Source organism: Hordeum vulgare, chromosome 5H (genome assembly GCF_904849725.1).
Source record: "Hordeum vulgare subsp. vulgare chromosome 5H, MorexV3_pseudomolecules_assembly, whole genome shotgun sequence".
NCBI classification, from domain to species: domain Eukaryota; kingdom Viridiplantae; phylum Streptophyta; class Magnoliopsida; order Poales; family Poaceae; genus Hordeum; species Hordeum vulgare.
In genome coordinates, this window is record NC_058522.1 from 110,459,158 (window position 1) to 110,481,008 (window position 21,851).

At 45.6% G+C, this 21,851-nt stretch overlaps 1 protein-coding gene and 1 pseudogene across 1 annotated transcript; both read right to left on the reverse strand.

Moving 5' to 3' along the window:
- Positions 1 to 1,524: 1,524 nt before the first annotated feature.
- On the reverse strand, positions 1,525 to 17,927 carry LOC123396389 (annotated as a pseudogene).
- A 706-nt stretch (positions 17,928 to 18,633) lies between these two features.
- On the reverse strand, positions 18,634 to 19,612 carry LOC123396103 (major pollen allergen Cor a 1 isoforms 5, 6, 11 and 16-like). The gene has a single exon (XM_045091147.1). It carries the CDS (start codon positions 19,401 to 19,403, stop codon positions 18,903 to 18,905), a length of 501 nt encoding a protein of 166 aa, XP_044947082.1. The 5' UTR covers positions 19,404 to 19,612; the 3' UTR covers positions 18,634 to 18,902.
- Positions 19,613 to 21,851: the final 2,239 nt, after the last annotated feature.

A 21,851-nucleotide genomic window follows, 5' to 3' on the forward strand; every position in this document is an offset into this window, starting at 1 on the left:
CGTCCTATGACAGCTTGTATGTATGGCGTATATGTATTGACGGTCCATCACACATATGAAAATGTTATATGATCAATATTGCCCTACGTCTGGGGTTGTCTAGTCATTTAATTTGAATTGACTGATAAGAAAGAAGTGCATTTGTCACAAAACCAAACTGCTCGAATATTTATCTTTATTGATGCTTGAAGTAACTTACACACGAAATGCGAGCTTAAAACAGGGATAAATCACTCAATACATACCTCAAACAATTCATATTAAAGATTACCAATTGATTTTTCTCGCGAAGTCGATCACGAGGCAATAAACACCGGGCTACTTGCTCATATGATTTTATCAAAACAAAGATATGTACTCACCTTAATAGTAGATTTATTGATTCTTTCTTGGAAAATTCTATTAAAAAGCGCCGCATCGTCGACATCCTCTTCCGCGGCTCTCTTCATCATGTATGCATGCATGCATGCTATGATGTCATCAGATTCGTTTTAAGTGATTGGAATTCAAAAAAATCTCTTAAACCGTTAATTCGATCGATGATTCGTTTTCGTCGTTGATTTGTTTCGACGAAATCTTCAAAACTAGATTCCATGTCGATATGTTTCGACAACTTTTATTTGCTCGCACTTACCACATTTATTGCACTTACTTGTCATATTAGTAAGTACTTACTTGTCTCATAAAAAATAACTTAATCGTCAAATTTTTAGAAATTGTGTATGAATATGACATCTCGATATAATCAAAATGACAAGCACAAATAACTTTTTTTAGACGATTACACGCAAAAATATATGACAACTCAACATATTAAAAACCGATAACCACAAAAAAAAATTGATCATCGTTTTTAAATATGGCAACTCGGCATAATTAAACTAACAAGCACACAAAATAGTTTCCTGGTAAAGTTGTATGTAAATATGACAAGTTAGCATATTTAAATTGACAAACACAACTTATAACATGATTTTATATCATGTATAATGAAAACTGCTACAAGACTTTATACGAAACAACATCAAAAAGTGCTAATTAAGTTATTTTTTTCACGCAAGTAAGTGGTTAATAATATGACAAGTGGGTCAAATAATGTGGCATGTATGAACGTAAAAAAATAGTTGACGGAACATGTCAACATGGGATCTAGTTTCGAAGAACTCGTCGCGAGAAAGGTAATGATGAAAGCGGATCATCGATTGAATTAACAGTCTTCTAGATAAAAAAATTATAAATTTTAAACATCAAAGGAAATCTTGATGACATCATTGCATGCATGTAGAAGTTTTCATTATACATGATGATATTATTACATGCATACATGTATGCATGAGAAAGATACTCCACTCACACTAATTTTGCATTAGATGAGTGATTAATAGGGTGTTAATTTTTGTATTGGAGCATGATTAATTGAGCCGCCACACTACAAGAAGCGGGTGCGGCGCCGCTGTCTAGTGTTGTCCTTCTTTCTTATAGTGGAAGATTGATTTATTTTTTATGTTTCTCGCGTTGTTTTAATTAGGCGTATTCGGCAGGGTGGGCGACCAGTTATGCCTCGACCATCTTGAGCAGGTCGAGGTACCCGGCGGTGACAGCCGCCTGGTCCTCCGCCGACAGTGCCCCGCCGCCGTCGAGCCTCTCGTACTCCACCCTGAGCTTCGCCACACAAGCACCGTCCCCGGCCGCCTCGAGCTTCATCTCGACCACCTGCGACTTGAGCTAGCCACTCACCTTGCCGCCCTCCAGCATCTCCGCCTTGATCACCCTGGCCGCGTTGTCGCGCGCCACCACGCGGCTCCTCATCACACCCGAGCCTGACAGCTCCGCCGCCGCCGGGCTGAGCATCATGGTGGAGACGCTGTCGGGCCCGCCGTCGCCCTCAACCTCCACGGGGTCGATGAAGCCCGCCGGGCCTAAGTTTCTTCTTGAATACGCATTTGCATTCTATAGGTCTGCACACATAAGGACAATCAGTGATGTCCCAAGTTTCATTTGCCAAGATGGAATCGATCTCACTAAGGACTGCTTCCTTCCAGTAGTCAGCATCTTCAGACGCATAGGCCTCTGAAATAGAGATGGGAGTGTCATCTATGAGATACACTAGAAAATCATCACCAAAGGACTTTGCAGTCCTTTGTCTCTTGCTCCTGGTAGGAACTTCATTGTTCTCCTCCACAATATTTTCAAAGTATTTCATCGAAATGATAGGTTCATGAATTGCAACTAATTCATGATTCGATGAATTAGGCATATCCTGATTAGATGAGGTAGCTATATCTTTCATGGGAAAGATATCTTCGAAAAAAGTCGCATCATTCGACTCCATGATTGTACCGACATGCATGTTAGATACATCAGATTTTAAAACCAAGAATCTATATCCAATGCTATGAAAAGCATATCCCAGGAATACACAATCCACGGTTTTTTGTCCTAGCTTGTGCTTCTTTGGGATTGGCACATTGACTTTCGTCAAACAACCCCAGGTTCGTAGATAAGAGAGTTTTAACCTTTTCTTTTCCCATTCCTCGAATGGAGAAATCTCTTTATTCTTAGTGGGAACTCGGTTTAGGACATGACATGCAGACTATATCGCATCCCCCCACCGTGTCTTGGAGAGACCCGATGTGTGTAACATGGCGTTAACCAAATCAGTTAGAGTACGGTTCTTTCTTTCAGCTACCCCATTTGACTGAGGTGAATAGGGAAGCGCCTTCTGATGGATTATACCATGTTCCTCACAGAAGTAATCAAATTAATTTGAGAAATACTCTCCACCATGATTGGACCTAAGCCGCTTGATCTTCGATCAAGTTGATTTTCTACTCCAGCTTCATAGATCTTGAAAAAGTTCAAACCCTCATCCTTAGATTTCAGAAGATACACTCGGCAGTATCTAGTGGAGTCATCAATTAACGTCATGAAATATTTCTTTCCACCTTTTGTCAAAATACCATTCATTTCTGTTGGGGCATAGTTTATGCCTAAGTAATTTTGGTGATTGATGACAGTACCGTACAGGACTAACCGTGCGTGTTAAGGTTTCAGGTAACACACGTCAATGGCACAAGACGACTCGTCTCCTCATTCATGGAATGGAAGCACGGCGCTCTCTACGACTCTCTTTATTTGAGTCATAGGAAAGCCGTACTATTAAGAGGGGATCCGTAGTGGAAAGGTTTGGGTGGAATCTATCTTTACACACGCACACTTCACATTCTCCCTTTCCTTCATCTTTGGAGCGGCCCCCGTCACTTTGTTTCTCGCATCTTTGCAAAATGGTCCCCAGCGGTAGTACCGCTGGCTCTAGCGGTAGTACCGCTGGATTGCTGGCGGTAGTACCGCTGCAGCCAGCGGTAGTACCGCCCCTGGCCAGCGGTAGTACCGCCCCTGGCCAGCGGTAGTACCGCTCCAGGAGCTTTGTTCCACCTGCCTAGCGGTAGTTCGTGGACGGACCTTTTTGCGAAGACTTTATTGGCGGTAGTAGTGCTTCTGCACTACCAAAGGGCCAACGGTAGTACCGCTGGAGCCCCAGTGGTAGTACCACTGCATCTAGCGGTAGTACCGCCAGGCGGCGGTAGTACCGCCCCTGTTCAGCGGTAGTACCGCTGGAGTGCGAGCGGTAGTACCGCTGGAGCTCGGGCAAAGAGTGAGAAAACGGTCTGATTCCCCCCCCCACTATATAAAGGGTTCTTCTAGCTGAGGAACCCTATCTCTTACCTCTCTAAGCTCCATTGTTGCGCCCCAAGCTCAAAAGTGCCCGATCTCTCTCCCTAGCCAATCAAACTTGTTGATTCTTTAGGGATTGGTTGAGAAGGCCTAGATCCACACTTCCACCAAGAGAAAAGTTGATTCCCCCACCAATCCCTTGCGGATCTTGTTACTCTTGGGTGTTTGAGCATCCTAGACGGTTGAGGTCACCTCGAAGCCATATTCCATTGTGGTGAAGCTTCGTGGTTCAGTTGGGAGCCTCCAAGCTTTGTGTGGAGTTTCCCCAACCTTGTTTGTAAAGGTTCGGTCGCCTCCTTCAAGGGCACCTATAGTGGAATCACGGTACCTTGCATCGTGCGAGGGCGTGAGGAGAATACGGTGGCCCTTGTGGCTTTTTGGGGAGCATTGTGCCTCCACACCGCTCCAACGGAGACGTACTTCCTGTCAAAGGGAAGGAACTTCCGTAACACATCCTCGTCTCCATCGGTTCCACTTGTGGTTATCTCTATCCTTTACTTTGTATTTGCTTATGCTTGTGACTATATCTTACTTGTCTTAATAGCTCTTGTTGTTAGCTTCTATAGGGTTCACCTCATTGTCGTATTATTTGTGAACCCGTAGGGTGTTTACCTTAACTTGCTAAGATTAATTAAAAAGTGGTCGTTGTCTATTCACCCCCCCTCTAGCCAACCATATCGATCCTTTCAACTGGTATCAGAGCCACGTCTCTTTATTAAGGGTTTAACCACCCGAAGAGTATGGAAGGCGAAGAGGGAATTAATCATGGGCAACCCGAGGCCATGGACTTGACTTCGGTCACAAGGGACGACTTGAATACGGCTATGGCCGCTCTCAAGACGTCCTTGACGAACGAGGTCAAGACCATGATTAAAGAGTTAATTGAGGGATTGGAAAGTTCACCCGAACAGGCTATAGTGGTTAAACCCACCGTTTCCGATTCGGAGGCCAACTCCTCTAAGGAAGCGGCTAAAGGTATGCAACCTCCCTCGTCTCATGAAAAGGATGGGACTGGAACATATGCCTCAGTTCCACCCCCCATGGTTTATGGAGGATCCGTTCCCGCACCACGTCTTAGTCCTGTTGGTCCTCCTCCTAAGCTTGTGAAAGGTGACTTTGCTAACTGGGTATTTTCTATTAAGTCTCATTTGAATCACAGCTCAACAAATTTGTGGAGAATCATTGAGCAAGGATATTATCCCCATGATCCAAGCAACCTCACTCCGAGAGAAGATGCAGACAATCAATACAATCACTCTGCTTCGTTTATTCTCCAGTCTGCTGTGCCACCTGAAGATCTTCCCCACTTACGTCCCTTCACATTGGCCAAAGATTGTTGGGAGCATATTATGGTGTTGTACAAGGGAAGATCAAGCATTCAACGATCCAACTATGAAGTGATACTTGATAAGGCCGATGAGTTTGTGATGAAGGAAGACGAGGACCCTCGTGATCTCTATCGGAGGGTGACTGCTATTGCTGTGGCACTAAAGGATCATGGGAGTAAGGATGTGGATGATACATGGGTCAAGCGCAAGTTTCACAAAGCCATCATGCCTTTCAACAAAGCCATGTCATCTGTCATTCGTCAGCGGCCAGACTTCCACTCCTTGTCTTCTAGTGAAGTGTTGGATGAGTTCATAGCAATGTCAATCATGAACGAAACAGCCGACAATGCTCTTGCTCGTGTTCGATCAAAGACAACTTCACCCAACCTTGCGTTGAAAGCAAGAGCAATGCTTGAAGAAGAAGAAGAAGATGAGGAAGAGGAGATCTGCCCTGAAGACACAAAGTATGCCTATCATGAGCACATGGCTCTTGCATCAAGGCAATTCTGGGGCAATAAAAGGAACTCAAGACCCAACTTCAACAAGAACAACTCGAGTGGCTTCAAACCCAAGCAAAGAGTAAGGACATGTTATAACTGTGGCAACGTGAGTCACTTCGTGGCCGAATGTCCCTATGAAAAAAGGGAAGACAACGGAGGCAAGCTCATTCGCAAAGACAAAACCAAATCATTTCCAATCAAGAACAACTTTGTGAAGAAACCTCACCCAAGAGGGATGGTGGCCCTGGAAGAGTATCCTTCCGATGATGATGGTGATGATGATACAGTGGCAACGACAAATGTTGCTATTGCCACTACCTCTTCCCAGAAGGTGTCTCTCTTCAACGCCCCCAACGAGAACCACATCACCAAGTGCCTCATGGCAAAAGGTATCAATCAGGTAACTCCCATCATTAAGACCAACATTGCTTCTGCTCCTTCATTGTTAAATTGTGTTGAAGATAGTGATGTTGGGGAACTTAATGAGCATGATCTTGATAAGTTTCTGTGCACTATTAAGGGAGAACCCAAGAAGCACTTTGTTGCTCTCTTGGAACAACTGGGTGAGGCCACTGACCTCATTGAGTCTCATGAAGAGACCATCTCCGAGCTTCAGGGACATAGTCGTGACTATGCCGATGAAATTGCCGAATTATCTAGTGCTCTAGAGGAAGAGCGCACTCTTCGTTTGGCTCTTGAGGAGTCATGTAACGATGACTGTGCTAAAATGCAAAAGAAACTAGATCATGATGTTGTTCTTACTCGCATGCTTAAATCTGAAAAGTATGCTCTTGAGGTTGGCCATGACAGACTCAAAGAGGAGTTTGACATACTTGACAAGGCCCACAAAGCCTTGAAGGTGCTCATTTCTCTCTGGAAGAGTCTCATGATCAACTCCAAGCAAAGCTTACCAAGGAGATCTCTACTTGTCCTCCCTTTGTGTTAATTGATAATACTTGTGCAACTAACCCCTGTTGTGAGCATGTTCATTTTGTGGAGGAAAATGCCAAGTTAAAGGAGAAACTTAAGAAGGGCCTTGTGGCATGCATACAAGGTGAGAAGAGTCTGAACGATCTCTTGAGTACTCAAAAGGGTGCTGTAGGAAAGGAAGGACTTGGACTTACCTCCAAGTCAAAAGGTAAAAGGAAGAACAAGAACAAACGATCTCTCACCCTCATGGACATCTTCGTCAAAGAGGGTGAGGGGACTCAGAAGGTGAACATGAACAAGGTGGACTATGGGAACCCCAAGAAGGGAAAAACCGTTCCTACTAACACAGCTGGCAAACTCAATTCTTCTTATGTTTTATGTTGTGCTAGTGATGGGCATGTTTATGCCAGATTTGTTGGTTCCTACGATGTAGATATTGAATGGGCTATCTGGGTTCCTAAGACCCTTGTCTCTAACATGAAAGGACCCATTAAAAAATGGGTACCTAAAACCAAGCCTTGATCTATTGCAGGAGTTTGCTTCCGGTGGGGTGTCATGGTTGCTCGATAGTGGAGCAACAAATCATATGACCGGAAGCAAGGACTTAGTGGTGGATGTGCATCCTTCTCCATCTATGCCCACCCATGTCCAATTCGCCGATGCATCCTCTTCAAAGGTATTGGGATTTGGTAAGGTGGTCGTCTCTCAAGATTTATCTATTGAGAAGGTCATGCTTCTTGAGTCACTTGCCTACAATTTACTTTCGGTTCGTCAACTTGCAATTATGGGTTTTTCCACATTCTTTAATATTGACACTGTGGTCCTCCTGAGGAGCAAGACTCTTAAAGTAGCCTATGTTGGACATGTCGAAAATGGTCTTTATGTGGTGAACTTCTCAAAGCGACCCACTAAGACTGCGACATGTTTAATGGCTAAAGCTGACGTGGGCTGGCTTTGGCATCGCCGTTTAGCTCATGTCAATATGAGATCTTTGCAAAGTCTTCTGACAGGGGACCATGTTCGTGGACTAACAAATGTGAGCTTTGCTAAAGATCGTGTCTGCTGTGCTTGCATTGAAGGAAAGATTCATGAAACTGCTCATCGTCCAACGACTCTTATCTACACCAAGAGGCCATTGGAACTTCTCCATATGGATCTGTTTGGTCCTCCAACATTTGATAGTCTTGGAGGCAGAAAATATTGCTTAGTGATTGTTGACGACTACTCAAGATACACCTGGGTATATTTCTTTAAAAGGAAGAGTGAAACTCAACAAACGGTCATCAACTTTGCTAATGAAGCGCAACGTCAACATGAAGCAAAGATCTTGATGATTAGGAGTGACTACGGCACCGAGTTCAAGAACTACACCTTAGATGAGTTTCTAGGTGATGAGGGAATAGAGCACCAATATTCTGCACCATATACCCCTCAGCAAAACGGTGTGGCAGAAAGGAAGAACCGGACCTTGATAGACGCTGCAAGAACAATGATGGCAAAATTCAAATCTCCATATAACTTCTGGGAAGAGGCCATCAACACAGCATGTCATGCATCCAATCGACTCTACATCCGCAAAGGCTTGAACAAGACTCCTTATGAGATTCTAACTGGAAACAAACCCAATCTCAAGTACTTCCGGGTATTTGGTTGTAAGTGTTTCATTCTCAAGAAAGGATCACGATTAGCTAAATTTGATTCTAGAGCACATGAGGGTTTCTTTGTTGGTTATGCTACAAACTCTCATGCTTACCGTGTCCTCAACAAGTCCACCGGACTAATTGAGGAGACGTGTAACGTAGAGTTTGATGAAAATAATGGCTCCCAAGTGGAGCAAAGTGGTCTTTGTGATATAGGTGATGAAATTCCTCCCGAAACCATAAGAAGAATGGGGATTGGTCAAATACTCCCCATTGAGGAACCCCTTGTGGCCGAAGGAGAAGGACAATGCTCTACTCAAGTGGAGCCATCACCCCCACAAGCCCCACACGCTTCCGATGAACAAAGAGAAGACTCTCAACAAATTGAACAAGCTCAAGGTCAAGATCAATTGCCCAACAATGGTGATGTGTCCCATGATATTCAAGCACTACCCCAAGACTCCGAACCAGCTCATGATCAAGATCAAGTGCAACCCCGAGATTCAGACCAAGTAGAAGCACAAGATCAAGATCAAGAGCAACCACTAATACAAGAACAAACTAGTGAACCTGCTCAAGTCGAAGGACAAGATGATCAGGAGACTGTCTCACAATTCCCGTCTGGAGCTCCAACAACCGGCTCAAGACGCAAGGGCAAGCAAAAGAAACAAGTCGATGCTCCCCCATTATCTAATGAAGAACTCTTGGAGCGTCGAGCAGCCAAGAATGCGAACAAGCTGAGAGTCAAGTCACATCTTATGAAGAATGTACTTGGCAGTTTAAAAAGGGGAGTATCCACCCGTCAACAGCTTTGGAATTATTGTGAGCATCACGCGTTTGTCTCGTATTGTGAACCTCAACAGGTACAGGAAGCGCTCGATGATGAGGATTGGCTTATGGCCATGCACGAAGAACTTAAGAACTTCGAGCGCAACTAAGTCTGGGATTTAGTGCCTCGGCCAACGGAGGAACATAATGTCATCGGGACCAAATGGATATTCAAGAACAAGCAAGATGCCAATGGAATTGTGATTCGAAACAAGGCAAGATTGGTGGCTCAAGGCTACTCCCAAGTCGAGGGTATCGACTACGGTGAAACCTTTGCCCCTGTTGCTCGTCTAAAATCTATTCGCATGTTACTTGCATTTGCTTCTCCTCATAACTTCAAATTACAACAAATGGATGTGAAAAGTGCTTTTCTTAATGGTCCTTTGAATGAGTTGGTCTATGTCAAACAACCCCCGGGATTCGAACATCCCAAGCTCCCCAATCACGTGTACAAACTTAATAAGGCACTCTATGGCCTTAAACAAGCCCCACGCGCGTGGTATGAGTATCTTACTGAGTTGTTACAAGATCGTGGGTTTGAAATTGGGAAGATAGATCCCACTCTTTTTACTAAGAGGGTTAAAGGGGATTTGTTCATATGCCAACTATATGTTGATGATATTATCTTTGGCTCTCCTAACATTTCATTCAATGAAGAATTTGCTGCACTAATGACTGAGAAGTTTCAGATGTCCATGATGGGAGAGTTGAAGTTCTTCCTCGGGTTCGAGATTAGACATGGTCTAGAAGGGACATTCATCAAACAAGACAAGTACACTCAAGACATGCTCAAACGGTTCGAGCTCGAAGATGTCAAGCCGGTCAAGTTCCCCATGCCAACAAGATGCAAGCTTGACAGTGATCCCAATGGTAAAGCAGTGGATCAAAAGGTATATCGCTCCATGATTGGATCCCTCCTTTACCTTTGTGCATCTAGACCGGATATTATGTTGAGTGTAGGGATATGTGCACGGTTTCAATCCGCACCAAAAGAAAGACATTACATGGCTGTTAAGCGAATCTTTCGATATTTGGCTCATACCCCAAACTTTGGCCTCTGGTATCCCAAAGGAGCAAACTTCAATCTAGTTGGCTATTCTGACTCAGATTGGGCAGGAGATTGTGTGGAGAGGAAGTGAATGTCTGGAGGATGCCAATTCCTTGGTCGCTCTTTAGTAAGTTGGTCTTCAAAGAAGCAGAATTGCGTCTCCTTATCATCCACCGAAGCTGAGTATGTGGCAGCTGCAAGTTGTTGTGCACAATTGCTATGGATGAGGCAGACTTTAAAGGATTATGGTGTCACTTGTGACAAAGTGCCTCTTCTATGTGACAATCAAAGCGCTATCAAGATTTCCCTCAACCCAGTGCAACATAGCAAAACCAAACATATTGATATTCGTCATCACTTCATTCGTGAACATATCAAGCTAGGTGATATTGAGGTTCACTTCATCAACATTGAAGAGCAACTTGCAGATATTTTCACTAAGCCTCTAGATGAAGCAAGGTTCCGGGAGTTAAGGCATGAGCTAAATATCATTGATTCAAGTAATGTGGATTGAAACTAGGCATATTGCACCTCACTTTGCATTCCATCTTGGTCTAGATGTAGGCATGGACATAGGGGGAGTGTTGTTCTCGCAATGAACTTTCCCTCCCCCCATTATGCATAAATCAATCTAGTCTTTCACTTTAGCCATTGTCAAATGGCACTTGTGCTTCAAAGACGAGCATTGGTCATGAACCCAAGGATAATTCTTCGCGGTGTCATACCATTGTCTCAAACATAGGTGGCCTCGGCCACCGCCCCTCCATCCTTTCTTGCGTATAGAAGAAAGGAGATACAATGAAAAGTCAGTACATTTTCCTAGATGCTATCTATTTTTACTCACTTGTCATGTGCCCAAGTTCATCTCTTTTCCTTAGCTGCATTGCGACATTTACAGCGGTACTACTGCCAGGGTAGCGGTACTACCGCGAGGACCCCAGCGGTACTACCGCCAGGGGTAGCGGTACTACCGCCAGGACCCCAGCGGTACTACCGCCAGGGGTAGCGGTACTACCGCCAGGATTCCCATCTAACACGACCGGCTAGGAAATTTTTAGGGCTGCCTCAAGGGGGAGCGGTACTACCGCCAGGGGGAGCGGTACTACCGCCAGGACCCCAGCGGTACTACCGCTGCATCTGGCGGTACTACCGCCAGGTAGCGGTACTACCGCTGGGACCTCAGGGGTACTACCGCTGGCCCGTACCCCTTGGGCTATATAAAGGAGGGGGAGCCCGTTTTTCTCAACCTGTTTCTTCTTCCTCGCGGCTCCTCCCTCCCTTAGCCCGAAAACTCCCTGTTTGGATCTTGTTTCGTGGAGCTCCTTCTCCCCGTTGGTTTGGAAGGGTTGCTCCACCTCTCCTTCCTCCTCCAAGAGCCATGAATCCCGGTAAAGCTCCTCCCTTCTTCTATTTGGTTGATGTTCTCGTTCTAGAGATAGGAGCAGTGGGGATTGAATCCATATCTTTGATCTTATGGCTAGTTCTTGGGTGGCATGAAGGAGATATTTGAGGGGAGTATAGGTCCAATGGATTGTTGTTGATTATGTTGCCATGCCCTAGGATTTACTTGTTTTAGATCTAGCACTTGAACTTTGTTTGGATTAGATCTAAAACTTGCTCTCTCTTGCCTAGGCATGTACTTATTTCGTGTTACTAGTGTTCCTCATGTAAAGTAGGGCTGGGGTGGAGTTCTTCATGTTCATATACAGCCCATGCCCTCGTAACGATTTTCATCTGTCAGATCTGAAAAGTCAAACCCTAGCGGTACTACCGCTAGGACCCCAGCGGTACTACCGCCACGGGTAGCGGTACTACCGCTATGACCCCCAGCGGTACTACCGCCAGGGGTGGCGGTACTACCGCCAGGAGCATTCACTGTGTATTCCTTTTATGTGCTTAGCAACGCGTGTTTAATTCTTCTGCGTTTTCAAAGATTCGTTGCCTTGACTCTTTTTTTCGCCTCTTTTCGCTGTGTGTTTTGTGTCACAGGTGGCTCTCGCCGTTCGAACCCCCCTCGTGACACGCAGTCAAAGCAGTATCGCAACAAAGAGGCTCCCGAGGGGTCTGCCACATCAGGTATGCAACCCAAAAGGCAGTCATTCAAGAAGGTCGCAGACAAGGAGAAGAGGGTCAATGTCCGTACAATGTCCCCCAAGGACTTTCTGTAGTTTCGCACTCAGAACCACTATCTCAACGAGAGGGCTGTGATCAAGGATGTTGACCATGTCTGGGCAAGGGATCAGTGCAGGATCTACCGGGATGTTGTTGCGCATTTCAAGAAAAACTATGTCTCCGTTCAGTGGATTGACCTAGCCCATCTTCAGCGGAACCTGGACTATTTTGGTGATGCCCTCTCTCTGATTGACAAACTGGGCATCAAGGACATCATCACATACAAGACAGATTTTGATCCCACTGCTGTTGCTCAGTTCTATGTCACGGTCCACTTCTCTCCTGACGCAGAGCGCTCTATGGTGTGGATGACTGGGACTCAGAAGATGACCAGTACCTGGCGTGAGTTCATGCAATTCCTCAACATTGACTTCGAGGGAGCTGACACTCCACTTGGGCTACGTCCTCATGCTGCAGCCCCCACCGATAGGGCCCCCGCAAAGGACAGACTACAGAAGCTCTATGTGAGGAAGGGTGTGCTCCCCAAGCATCTGGACATCATGCACCGGATCCTTCGCAACACCCTCTTCCCTCGCATTGGTAACTTCGACGAGGTTCATGGTTCCTTGGCTGAGATGCTGCTGCTTTGTGAGGAGGCTATGTCTCAGGAGTCTGCCCCTCTGGATATTTCTGATGTGATGTTCACGGAGCTATGGAACTGCATCATCATGCGTAAGGTTCCCATCTACGGGCCCTACCTGTTCGCATATATTCGCCATAAGTGGCAAGAGGCTTTTCCGGAGGAGGTGCTCTACGCTCAGTCAGACTACATTGTGCACGACCCGATCAAGCTTCGCGTCAAGGACAAATGGGCCAACCCATCCACTTCCTCTCAGCACATGGATACTGACACTGAGACTCCTGCTGACAGAGGAACCGCCTCTCAGTCCCGGTCTTCTGCCATGCCATCTTGGGCCATCAAGCTGCAGGACAAGATGAAGACTCTATTCTGTATGCAGGCTAAGGGTGAGTACCAGATGCACGTGGCTCAGAAGGAGAGCCGCCAGAGGCATAAGCGTGTCCTCAGGACTCTTGATGTGGACATCTCCAGCGGATCTGAGGACGATATCACTCCAGAGGCTACTTGGATGCAGGCCCAAGGATACCAGTGGTCTGGGGATGAGGCGGACGAGGAGGAGCAGGCCGATCAGGAGGGGACCGATGAGTCTGGCGATGCTAAGGATGACGAGTAGCTACCTGTGGCATTAGGTGTGCCCCTTTTTGGTGTCTTGTGCCAAAGGGGGAGAGAGTCTAGGAGCTGAATTTGCTTTCTTATTCGAACTTTGCGTTGCTTTGCTTTATTTCTTATGGTTTGCTTAGTTTGCTATCTTGTGTGAGACATGAACTTATGAGAGATTTATTTCCTTCATATGCTGTGAGTCATATGCCCCGTATTGTCATATATCTCTATCCTTTTATTCTCATATTATTCTCTGTGCAAATCCGGTATTGTCATCAATCCACCAAAAAGGGGGAGATTGTTGGGGCATAGTTTATGCCTAAGTAATTTTGGTGATTGATGACAGTACCGTACAGGACTAACCGTGTGTGTTAAGGTTTCAGGTAACACACGTCAATGGCACAAGACGACTCGTCTCCTCATTCATGGAACGGAAGCACGACGCTCTCTACGATTCTCTTTATTTGAGTCATAGGAAAGCCGTACTATTAAGAGGGGATCCGTAGTGGAAAGGTTTGGGTGGAATCTATCTTTACACACGCACACTTCACATTCTCCCTTTCCTTCATCTTTGGAGCGGCCCCCGTCACTTTGTTTCTCGCATCTTTGCAAAATGGTCCCCAGCGGTAGTACCGCTAGCTCTAGCGGTAGTACCAGTGGATTGCTGGCGGTAGTACCGCTGCAGCCAGCGGTAGTACCGCTAGCTAGCGGTAGTACCGCCCCTGGCCAGCGGTAGTACCGCTCCAGGAGCTTTGTTCCACCTGCCTAGCGGTAGTTCGTGGACGGACCTTTTTGCGAAGACTTTCTTGACGGTAGTAGTGCTTCTGCACTACATAAGGGCAAGCGGTAGTACCGCTGGTGTCAGCGGTAGTACCGTTGGAGCCCCAGCGGTAGAACCGCTGCATCCAGCGGTAGTACCGCCAGGCGGCGGTAGTACCGCCCCTGTTCAGCGGTAGTACCGCTGGAGTGCCAGCAGTAGTACCGCTGCAGCCAGCGGTAGTACCGCTGGAGCTCTGGCAGAGAGTGGGAAAACGGTCTGATTTTCCCCCCCACTATATAAAGGGTTCTTCTAGCTGAGGAACCCTATCTCTTACCTCTCTAAGCTCCATTGTTGCGCCCCAAGCTCAAAAGTGCCCGATCTCTCTCCCTAGCCAATCAAACTTGTTGATTCTTTAGGGATTGGTTGAGAAGGCCTAGATCCACACTTCCACCAAGAGAAAAGTTGATTCCCCCACCAATCCCTTGCGGATCTTGTTACTCTTGGGTGTTTGAGCATCCTAGACGGTTGAGGTCACCTCGAAGCCATATTCCATTGTGGTGAAGCTTCGTGGTTCAGTTGGGAGCCTCCAAGCTTTGTGTGGAGTTGCCCCAACCTTGTTTGTAAAGGTTCGGTCGCCGCCTTCAAGGGCACCTATGGTGGAATCACGGTACCTTGCATCGTGCGAGGGCGTGAGGAGAATACGGTGGCCCTAGTGTCTTTTTGGGGAGCATTGTGCCTCCACACCGCTCCAACGGAGACGTACTTCCTGTCAAAGGGAAGGAACTTCGGTAACACATCCTCGTCTCCATCGGTTCCACTTGTGGTTATCTCTATCCTTTACTTTGTATTTGCTTATGCCTGTGACTATATCTTACTTGTCTTAATAGCTCTCGTTGTTAGCTTCTATAGGGTTCACCTCATTGTCGTATTATTTGTGAACCCTAGGGTGTTTACGTTAACTTGCTAAGATTAATTAAAAAGTGGTCGTTGTCTATTCACCCCCCCTCTAGCCAACCATATCGATCCTTTCAATTTCACATAGATCTGAATGTATGAACTCTAGTCGTGCAAGATTTCTCGTTCCGGCAGTCGTGTGAGACTTACGAGGTTGCTTGGCTTCCACACAAACTTGACACTTAGATCCCTTGACGGTGGTGAGGCTAGGGATTAAGTTCAATTTGACAAGTCGCGACATGCAACCAAAATTAACATGACAGAGACGTGAATGCCACACATTTGATTCACTATTGTTGTAAACATGATTAACAACTTTATTGCAAACGTTTGCCAAGGATAACCGGAACAGGCCTCCTGACTCGTAGCCTTTACCAACAAAAATTCCATACTTGGATATTAAAAATTTATTCGACTCAAAGACAAACTTGTAGCCATCTCTACATAAAAGAGATCCGCTAACAAGATTTTTATTCACAGAGGGGACATAGTGCACGTTCTTCATCCGCACGACCTTCCCCAAAGTAAACTTCAGATCGACCGTGCCAACACCACGAACAGAAGCACTTGAACCGTTGCCCATAAGCACGGTGGAAGTCCCTATGGACTGATAAGACGAAAACATGGAAATATCACTGCATACATGCACATTAGCATCCGTGTCAATCAACCAATCGGGAAAATGACATACTGAAAGGATAGTGGAAAATATACCATACCCAGCATCGTCCACGTCTGTGTCACCAATGACAACATTAACGGACTTGCCACCTTTCCCATGTTGACGCTTGTCATAACGGTTAGGGCAGTTAGGTGCCCAATGATCAGGATCTCCACACACATGACAAACACCTTTCTTCTTGTCATTCTTCTTCTTGAAGTTGGTGTGTTGTACAGCCTTGTTCTTCCCATCGAACTTTGCTTTACCATCAAACTTGCCCTTGTTCTTGAAATTGTGGGGCTGGAAGTTTTTCTTCTGTACCAGATTGGCACTAGAACCTCCCTCAATACCTCGAGCACGTGTGTCTTTTGCTCTCGCGTTTTCTTCCACATCAAGAGTACCTATGAGATCCGAAACAGAAAACTCTTGCCTCTTATGCTTTAGTAAGGTAGCAAAGTTCCTCCACGAAGGAGGAAGTTTAGTGATGATGCCTCTGGCAACAAACTTGTCGGATAGCATGCAATTGAAGTGCTCAAATTTTCTTGCAAATGACTGTACCTCGTGAGCTTGCTCAACCACAGAGCGCTCTTCATTCATCCTGTAGTCATAGAATTGTTCCATGATGTACAACTTAGTGCCAGCATCCGAGACCCCAAACTTGGCCTTGAGTGCATCCCACATTTCTTTTTCATTATCAATTGACGCATAAGCATCAACTATGTTCTCACCAGGAACGCTCAAGAGAGCAGCCTTAAACAAGGTATCCATTTTCTGGAAAGCTAGTTCCTGTTGAGCATCATGATCTCTTTCACGTTTGCCAAGAGTGGTGTCATAGCAGCTCATGGTTTGAAACCATAGAACAGCTCTCACGCGCCACCTCTTATAGTGGATACCCTCAAAAATATGAGGTCTCATGGAAGCAGCAAAACCACTCGGGGTAAATGCCTATAATAAGGTTTTTGGATTGTTGGAAATATGAGCAATTTACCACCGGATTTTATTAAAATAAAAGTTAGGATAAACATGACCATCATAATAAAGATGAAAGAAGACATGCAAAATAGAGATGAGACGACAAAAGACATGTGCACATATGATCTAGAAAAGAACATATGTGTAACCGTTCTATATACACAAGATATCATATGGAGTGATGAGCAGAAACGGAACATATCTAGAAGTGAAACTATAGTAAGAAGTTGTGGTAGGAACTCAAAAAAAAAGAACATGAGTACGTACTGAGTTGCAGCAGCAATAGGGTTGGTGTTGGCGTTGACCATGTTCCCGAAGAGGTGGTCGACGTCAGGGAAGTAGTCGTCGTCCGGGAAGAGATCGTCGGTGTCCGTGATGGAAGCCAGTAGTCGCGCTGAGCGCCCCCCAAATACCTTATCGTCTTTCTCCCGTACAGGACTCAAAGAGACGGAGTTTCAGAGGCCTACTGTCCCAACCTACGGTGCACGTCGCAAGACGGGATGGGAAAGAACGTAGCAGCATCACAGAGAAAGGAACAGGTGACGAGAGGAAGTTCTGATGCGTCTTCTCTGGAGAGGAGCGACCTCTCTTTTATAGACGCAAGAGAAGGAGGCGAGAGGCCAGCGACAGAGACGAAACGAATAGACAACAGCCGAAGAGTTCAACTTCTCCGAGTGACCTTTCGTATACCAGTTGTGCGTGGCAAAAATTTAGTTCGGCTCATTCCCGCAACCCGCGGCGCATCGTGACGAGGCGCGGCAGGTGATGGAGGAGGAGGAGCACGCCTATATGTCTCTCTTGTTCTCAAGCTCATACATGTGTGGAAACATCCTCCCATATAAGGAGATCCGACTCCCACTAAACTAGCAACGTGGGACTAAACATTTCCACCTCCTGCCTTGCACAAATGGGCTGCGTGGGCCTCTAGGATTTATTAGAAATTTTTTGAAATTATATATTGGGCTGGCCAAAAATTCCAGCATCGACGTCTTCCTCGTCTTGGTCGACGATTTGGAAGAGTGGGAAAGTGCATCACATGACGTCTTGCGGGCAGGTGCAACAAAGACGGTGTGCTTGTCACCTCCAATGACGGGTAGGGCGACGACGACAGTGCCGCGTGAGAGCAGGGTTGCTGGATGGCGCCACGTGCAACGACGCAGATGAGCCCAACGACGACGTGAACTCGAGCGAGGTCGACGCTGGGGAGGCGACGACTCATGATGCCCGCCGGTCAAAGTCGTGATGATGACTATGGATTGGATTGGTCCGGAGATTTTGTTTTTTTTTCTTGCGAGGGGCCGATACATAGTTAAACCGAACGTATGCTCGTTAAGGACGGAGGAGCCGGTAAGGCAAGGTTGGGCGGCCGCCTCACCTTGATTTTTTAAAAGGCGTACATTGAGATATATGTCTTGTTCGACTGGATGGTTTTCTTTGAACTAGTCATGGTTTAGCTGGGAAAATAAGATAAACACAACGAGGCCCTCTGTATGAACTCATGTTGCTGGGTTGTTGGCCATCAGTTTAGCACTTAAGCTCAAGTGGCCGCAAAATCGGTGATGCACCTCAGTCACGCACGATAGGGCATTTGGTTTTTGCAAGCACATGTTCCACTTAGAAAATATGAGTGCATTCCCTATAAAAACTAAATGCATTAGTTATAAGTCACGTCAAGCTCTATCGTTGTCTCACACCCCAATAAAACTTAGTCTTTCGGTCCGTCGCTATTACTTATAGTGACATCAACTTTTTATGTCAGATTTGCCCTACCTTTTGTTTTTGGTCCTCTACCAGCTTGTACGTATGGCGTATATGTATCGACAGTTCATCACACATATGAAAATGGTTACATGATCGATATTGCCCTTTATACGTTTGGCTTGTCTCGCCATTTAATTTGAATTGACTGATAAGAAAGAAGTGCATTTATCACAAAACCAAACTGCTCAAATATTTATCTCCATCAATGCTTGAAGCAACTTACACACGAAATGCGAGCTTAAAACAGGGATTAAACACTCATATATACCTCAATAATTTATACTAAAGCTTACCAATTGATTTTTCTCCCGAAGTCGATCAGGAGGCAAACAACACACGCTACTTGGTCATATTACTTTATTTATTTATGCGACAAATAATTTCGAACAAAGGGAAAGTTGATTTATTTCTGATGTTTCTCGTTTTGGTTTAATTAGGCGTACTCGGCAGGATGGGCGACCAGGTATGCCTCGACCATCTTGAGCAGGTCGAGGTACCCGGCGGCGAGCGCCGCCTGGTCCTCCGCCGACAGCGCCCCGCCGCCGTCCAGCCTCTCGTACTCTACCCTGAGCTTTGCCACGCAAGCACCATCCCCGGCCGCCTCGAGCTTCATCTCGACCGCCTGTGACTTGAGCTGGCCACTTACCTTGTCGCCCTCCAGCACCTCTGTCTTGAACACCCTGGCCGCGTTGTCGCGCGCCACCACGCGGCTCTTCATCACGTCCGAGCCTGACAGCTCCGCCGCCGCCGGGCTGAGCGTCATGGTGAAGACGCTGCCGGGTCCGCCGTCGCCCTCGACGTCCACGGCGTCGATGAATCCTGCGCAGGCCTTGGGCAGGGCGGCCGTGTCCTCGCCGGAGTAGACCACCTTCCACAGCCGCTCTGTCGACACCGCCAGGGCGCACTGCTCGGTGATGACACAGCCGACGACCATCTTGTTCTTGTCCGTCTGTCACTGGCTCGCTGCACACTAGCGCTGCTGGCAAGTTCTAGTGAAGAGTGAAGACCGGTGATGAGTGAGAGCAAGCAAGGGGCTGATTTATATAGAGTAGGTGCAAAAGAAAAATTCAGAGCAAGGCAAGAGATCCATAAAATAGTAATTGATGAACTTGGACCGGAGGTCACATGGTTGGACTTTTGGAGCGTTCAGGCTGCTATTTCTTTCTGCAGCTGTTCAATCTTCTTCCCATGTGTTCATGCTGCTGACTGTTCGGTCTATTCTAGAAGGGCTGAAATTCGGACAGCAGGGGAGACTGTTTTTTTTTTTGAAAAATCACCGGGGGGGGATCATGTGTTCTTGCCTGTTGGTTCCGATCAGATCTGTTGGTGTGTGCGCGTGCGATTTGGGAATCGCATACGGGGGGAAGCTAACCTTGCCGCCGATGCGTCGGCTAGATCGATTGCCTGTTTCTGCTGACCTAGCCTCGTGGCCCGATCTCCAGCTTGCTAACCTCGGTTGCGTGCTTAAATTGGAAATAACCTGAGTGCAAACATAACATGATCTGTCGGATGTGCATTCCAGTTTTAATTTTACAGGCCTACTACAACTGTTGGAGGGGTTGTGTATTGGCAGGGTTTGATTGATTCTGTACCCAGATTGTTTGCAACACTGTCTTGATTTGTAATTCACATTGCTAGTTTTGGTACTAAATCTCAGTTAAAAATTCTCCTTACAGAGATGTCACTTGAAAACGCAAATATTGCAGTTTCGTCTAAATTTAGCAATGAGAGAGATTACATTTCCCTGGCTAGCAGGGGAGACCGTACTCCGTCAGGCCTATGCCTCGCCCGAAGGAATAGAACAGAACGCCGCGCCCTTATCTAAGCTGTATGTTTTACTCCCTCCGTCCCAAAATAAAAAAGGTGTAGCAGTATTATTGGGATCAGGCTGGTTGCGAATTTTTGATAAGGGAAACGATTCCGGAGGGTGCGCCGGGCCGGTCCTGCCCGGATAGTCTGATCCCGCGCGTGGGATCTTTTTTTTTACTGCGAGACGTCATTTTTGCTGTAATTATTATCCTTTTTTACTACTATCGATAAGATTTTTGCTATAATTGTTGTTGATTTTTACTATATTTTATTCATTAAAAAGTTGCATCCACGTTTAGTTGCAGTCCGAGTTCGTCGGATTTTTTTCCATACAACCGTGTTAATTTTTGTTACAACCGGTATCCTTTTTTGCTACAATCGTTAACTAAAAAAGTTGCATACACGCTCGTCAGAGTTGCAATCCGAGTTCATCGGATTGTTTTGCTATAACCCATTTTGCTACCATGCATCATCAGCGTCGTTTTTGGTACGACCACGTTTATATTTTTTTGTTACAATCATATTTTTCCTTCATCTGTGACCGAAATTTGCTGCATCGTGGTCGAAATTTGCTGTATTGAGGATTTTTGTTGCATGGTCAGATCTGACGATCAAACCAGATTCAATCTGATGGATCAGGTGGCCCGCCAAAAATTTCGGCCGACGCGGCGGCACAGAGCACTGCCCTTTTGATAAGACTTCGAAAATTTTCATTGCATGCTGGTAGAGTATGAAAACATAATTAAGATTTGGAATCGGTTGTTCATTATTTGACACTTTAAACTTCTGTCTAGCCATCAAAATGTTATGCATCATTAACAAAAATTCGACACATATGACTCGGTGAAAAGTAAACTTCGTAATTGTTGCAAGTTCAAAATTAAAATATTTTCCAGAGTATATTCATGTGGGTTGTACCTTATAATCAATCCAGTATTGCACTCTCCTACATTATTATGAGCAAAAGTTTCCGAGGTAGTGCTATCAAAATTAACATTTTTCAAGAATTTTCTATTTTGCATCCGGTAAAAGAAATTAATGTACCGACGGTTTGTTCAACAAAAGAGATGCTAAATTCATATCATGCACAGACATACAGTGAAATACTTCTTTAGACACTTGCACCCTTTTGAAAAAATTAGAAGGACATGATTTGATTAACCGGTGAAAATAAATTTGAATTCTCTGTATAGTAGTTCTCACAGCAAAGAAGCCAAACTAATTTAGAAACTTCATTTAAGAAAAATCTGTCAAATGAAATTTAAATTTTTTATATGGTATCGTAGTTTCCACACCAAAGAAGCCAAACTATAACGAAACTTTTTAATTTAAGAAAAGAAGACTTCACGGTGACTTGGAATACATCAATGGAGAATTCTGAAACTTGCCTTGAAAATTGTGCATGAAGATCATGAATATCACGTTAAATTAGGCTACTGTGTGAAATCCTACAAATACACCATACCACATTTTATTTTCCTAACATGAAAGCCGGGAGATGGTTGTAAAGCTGGTCACCAATTCAGAACTAACAACACATAAATGTTCATAGATAGAGTTATCCGACCAAGGC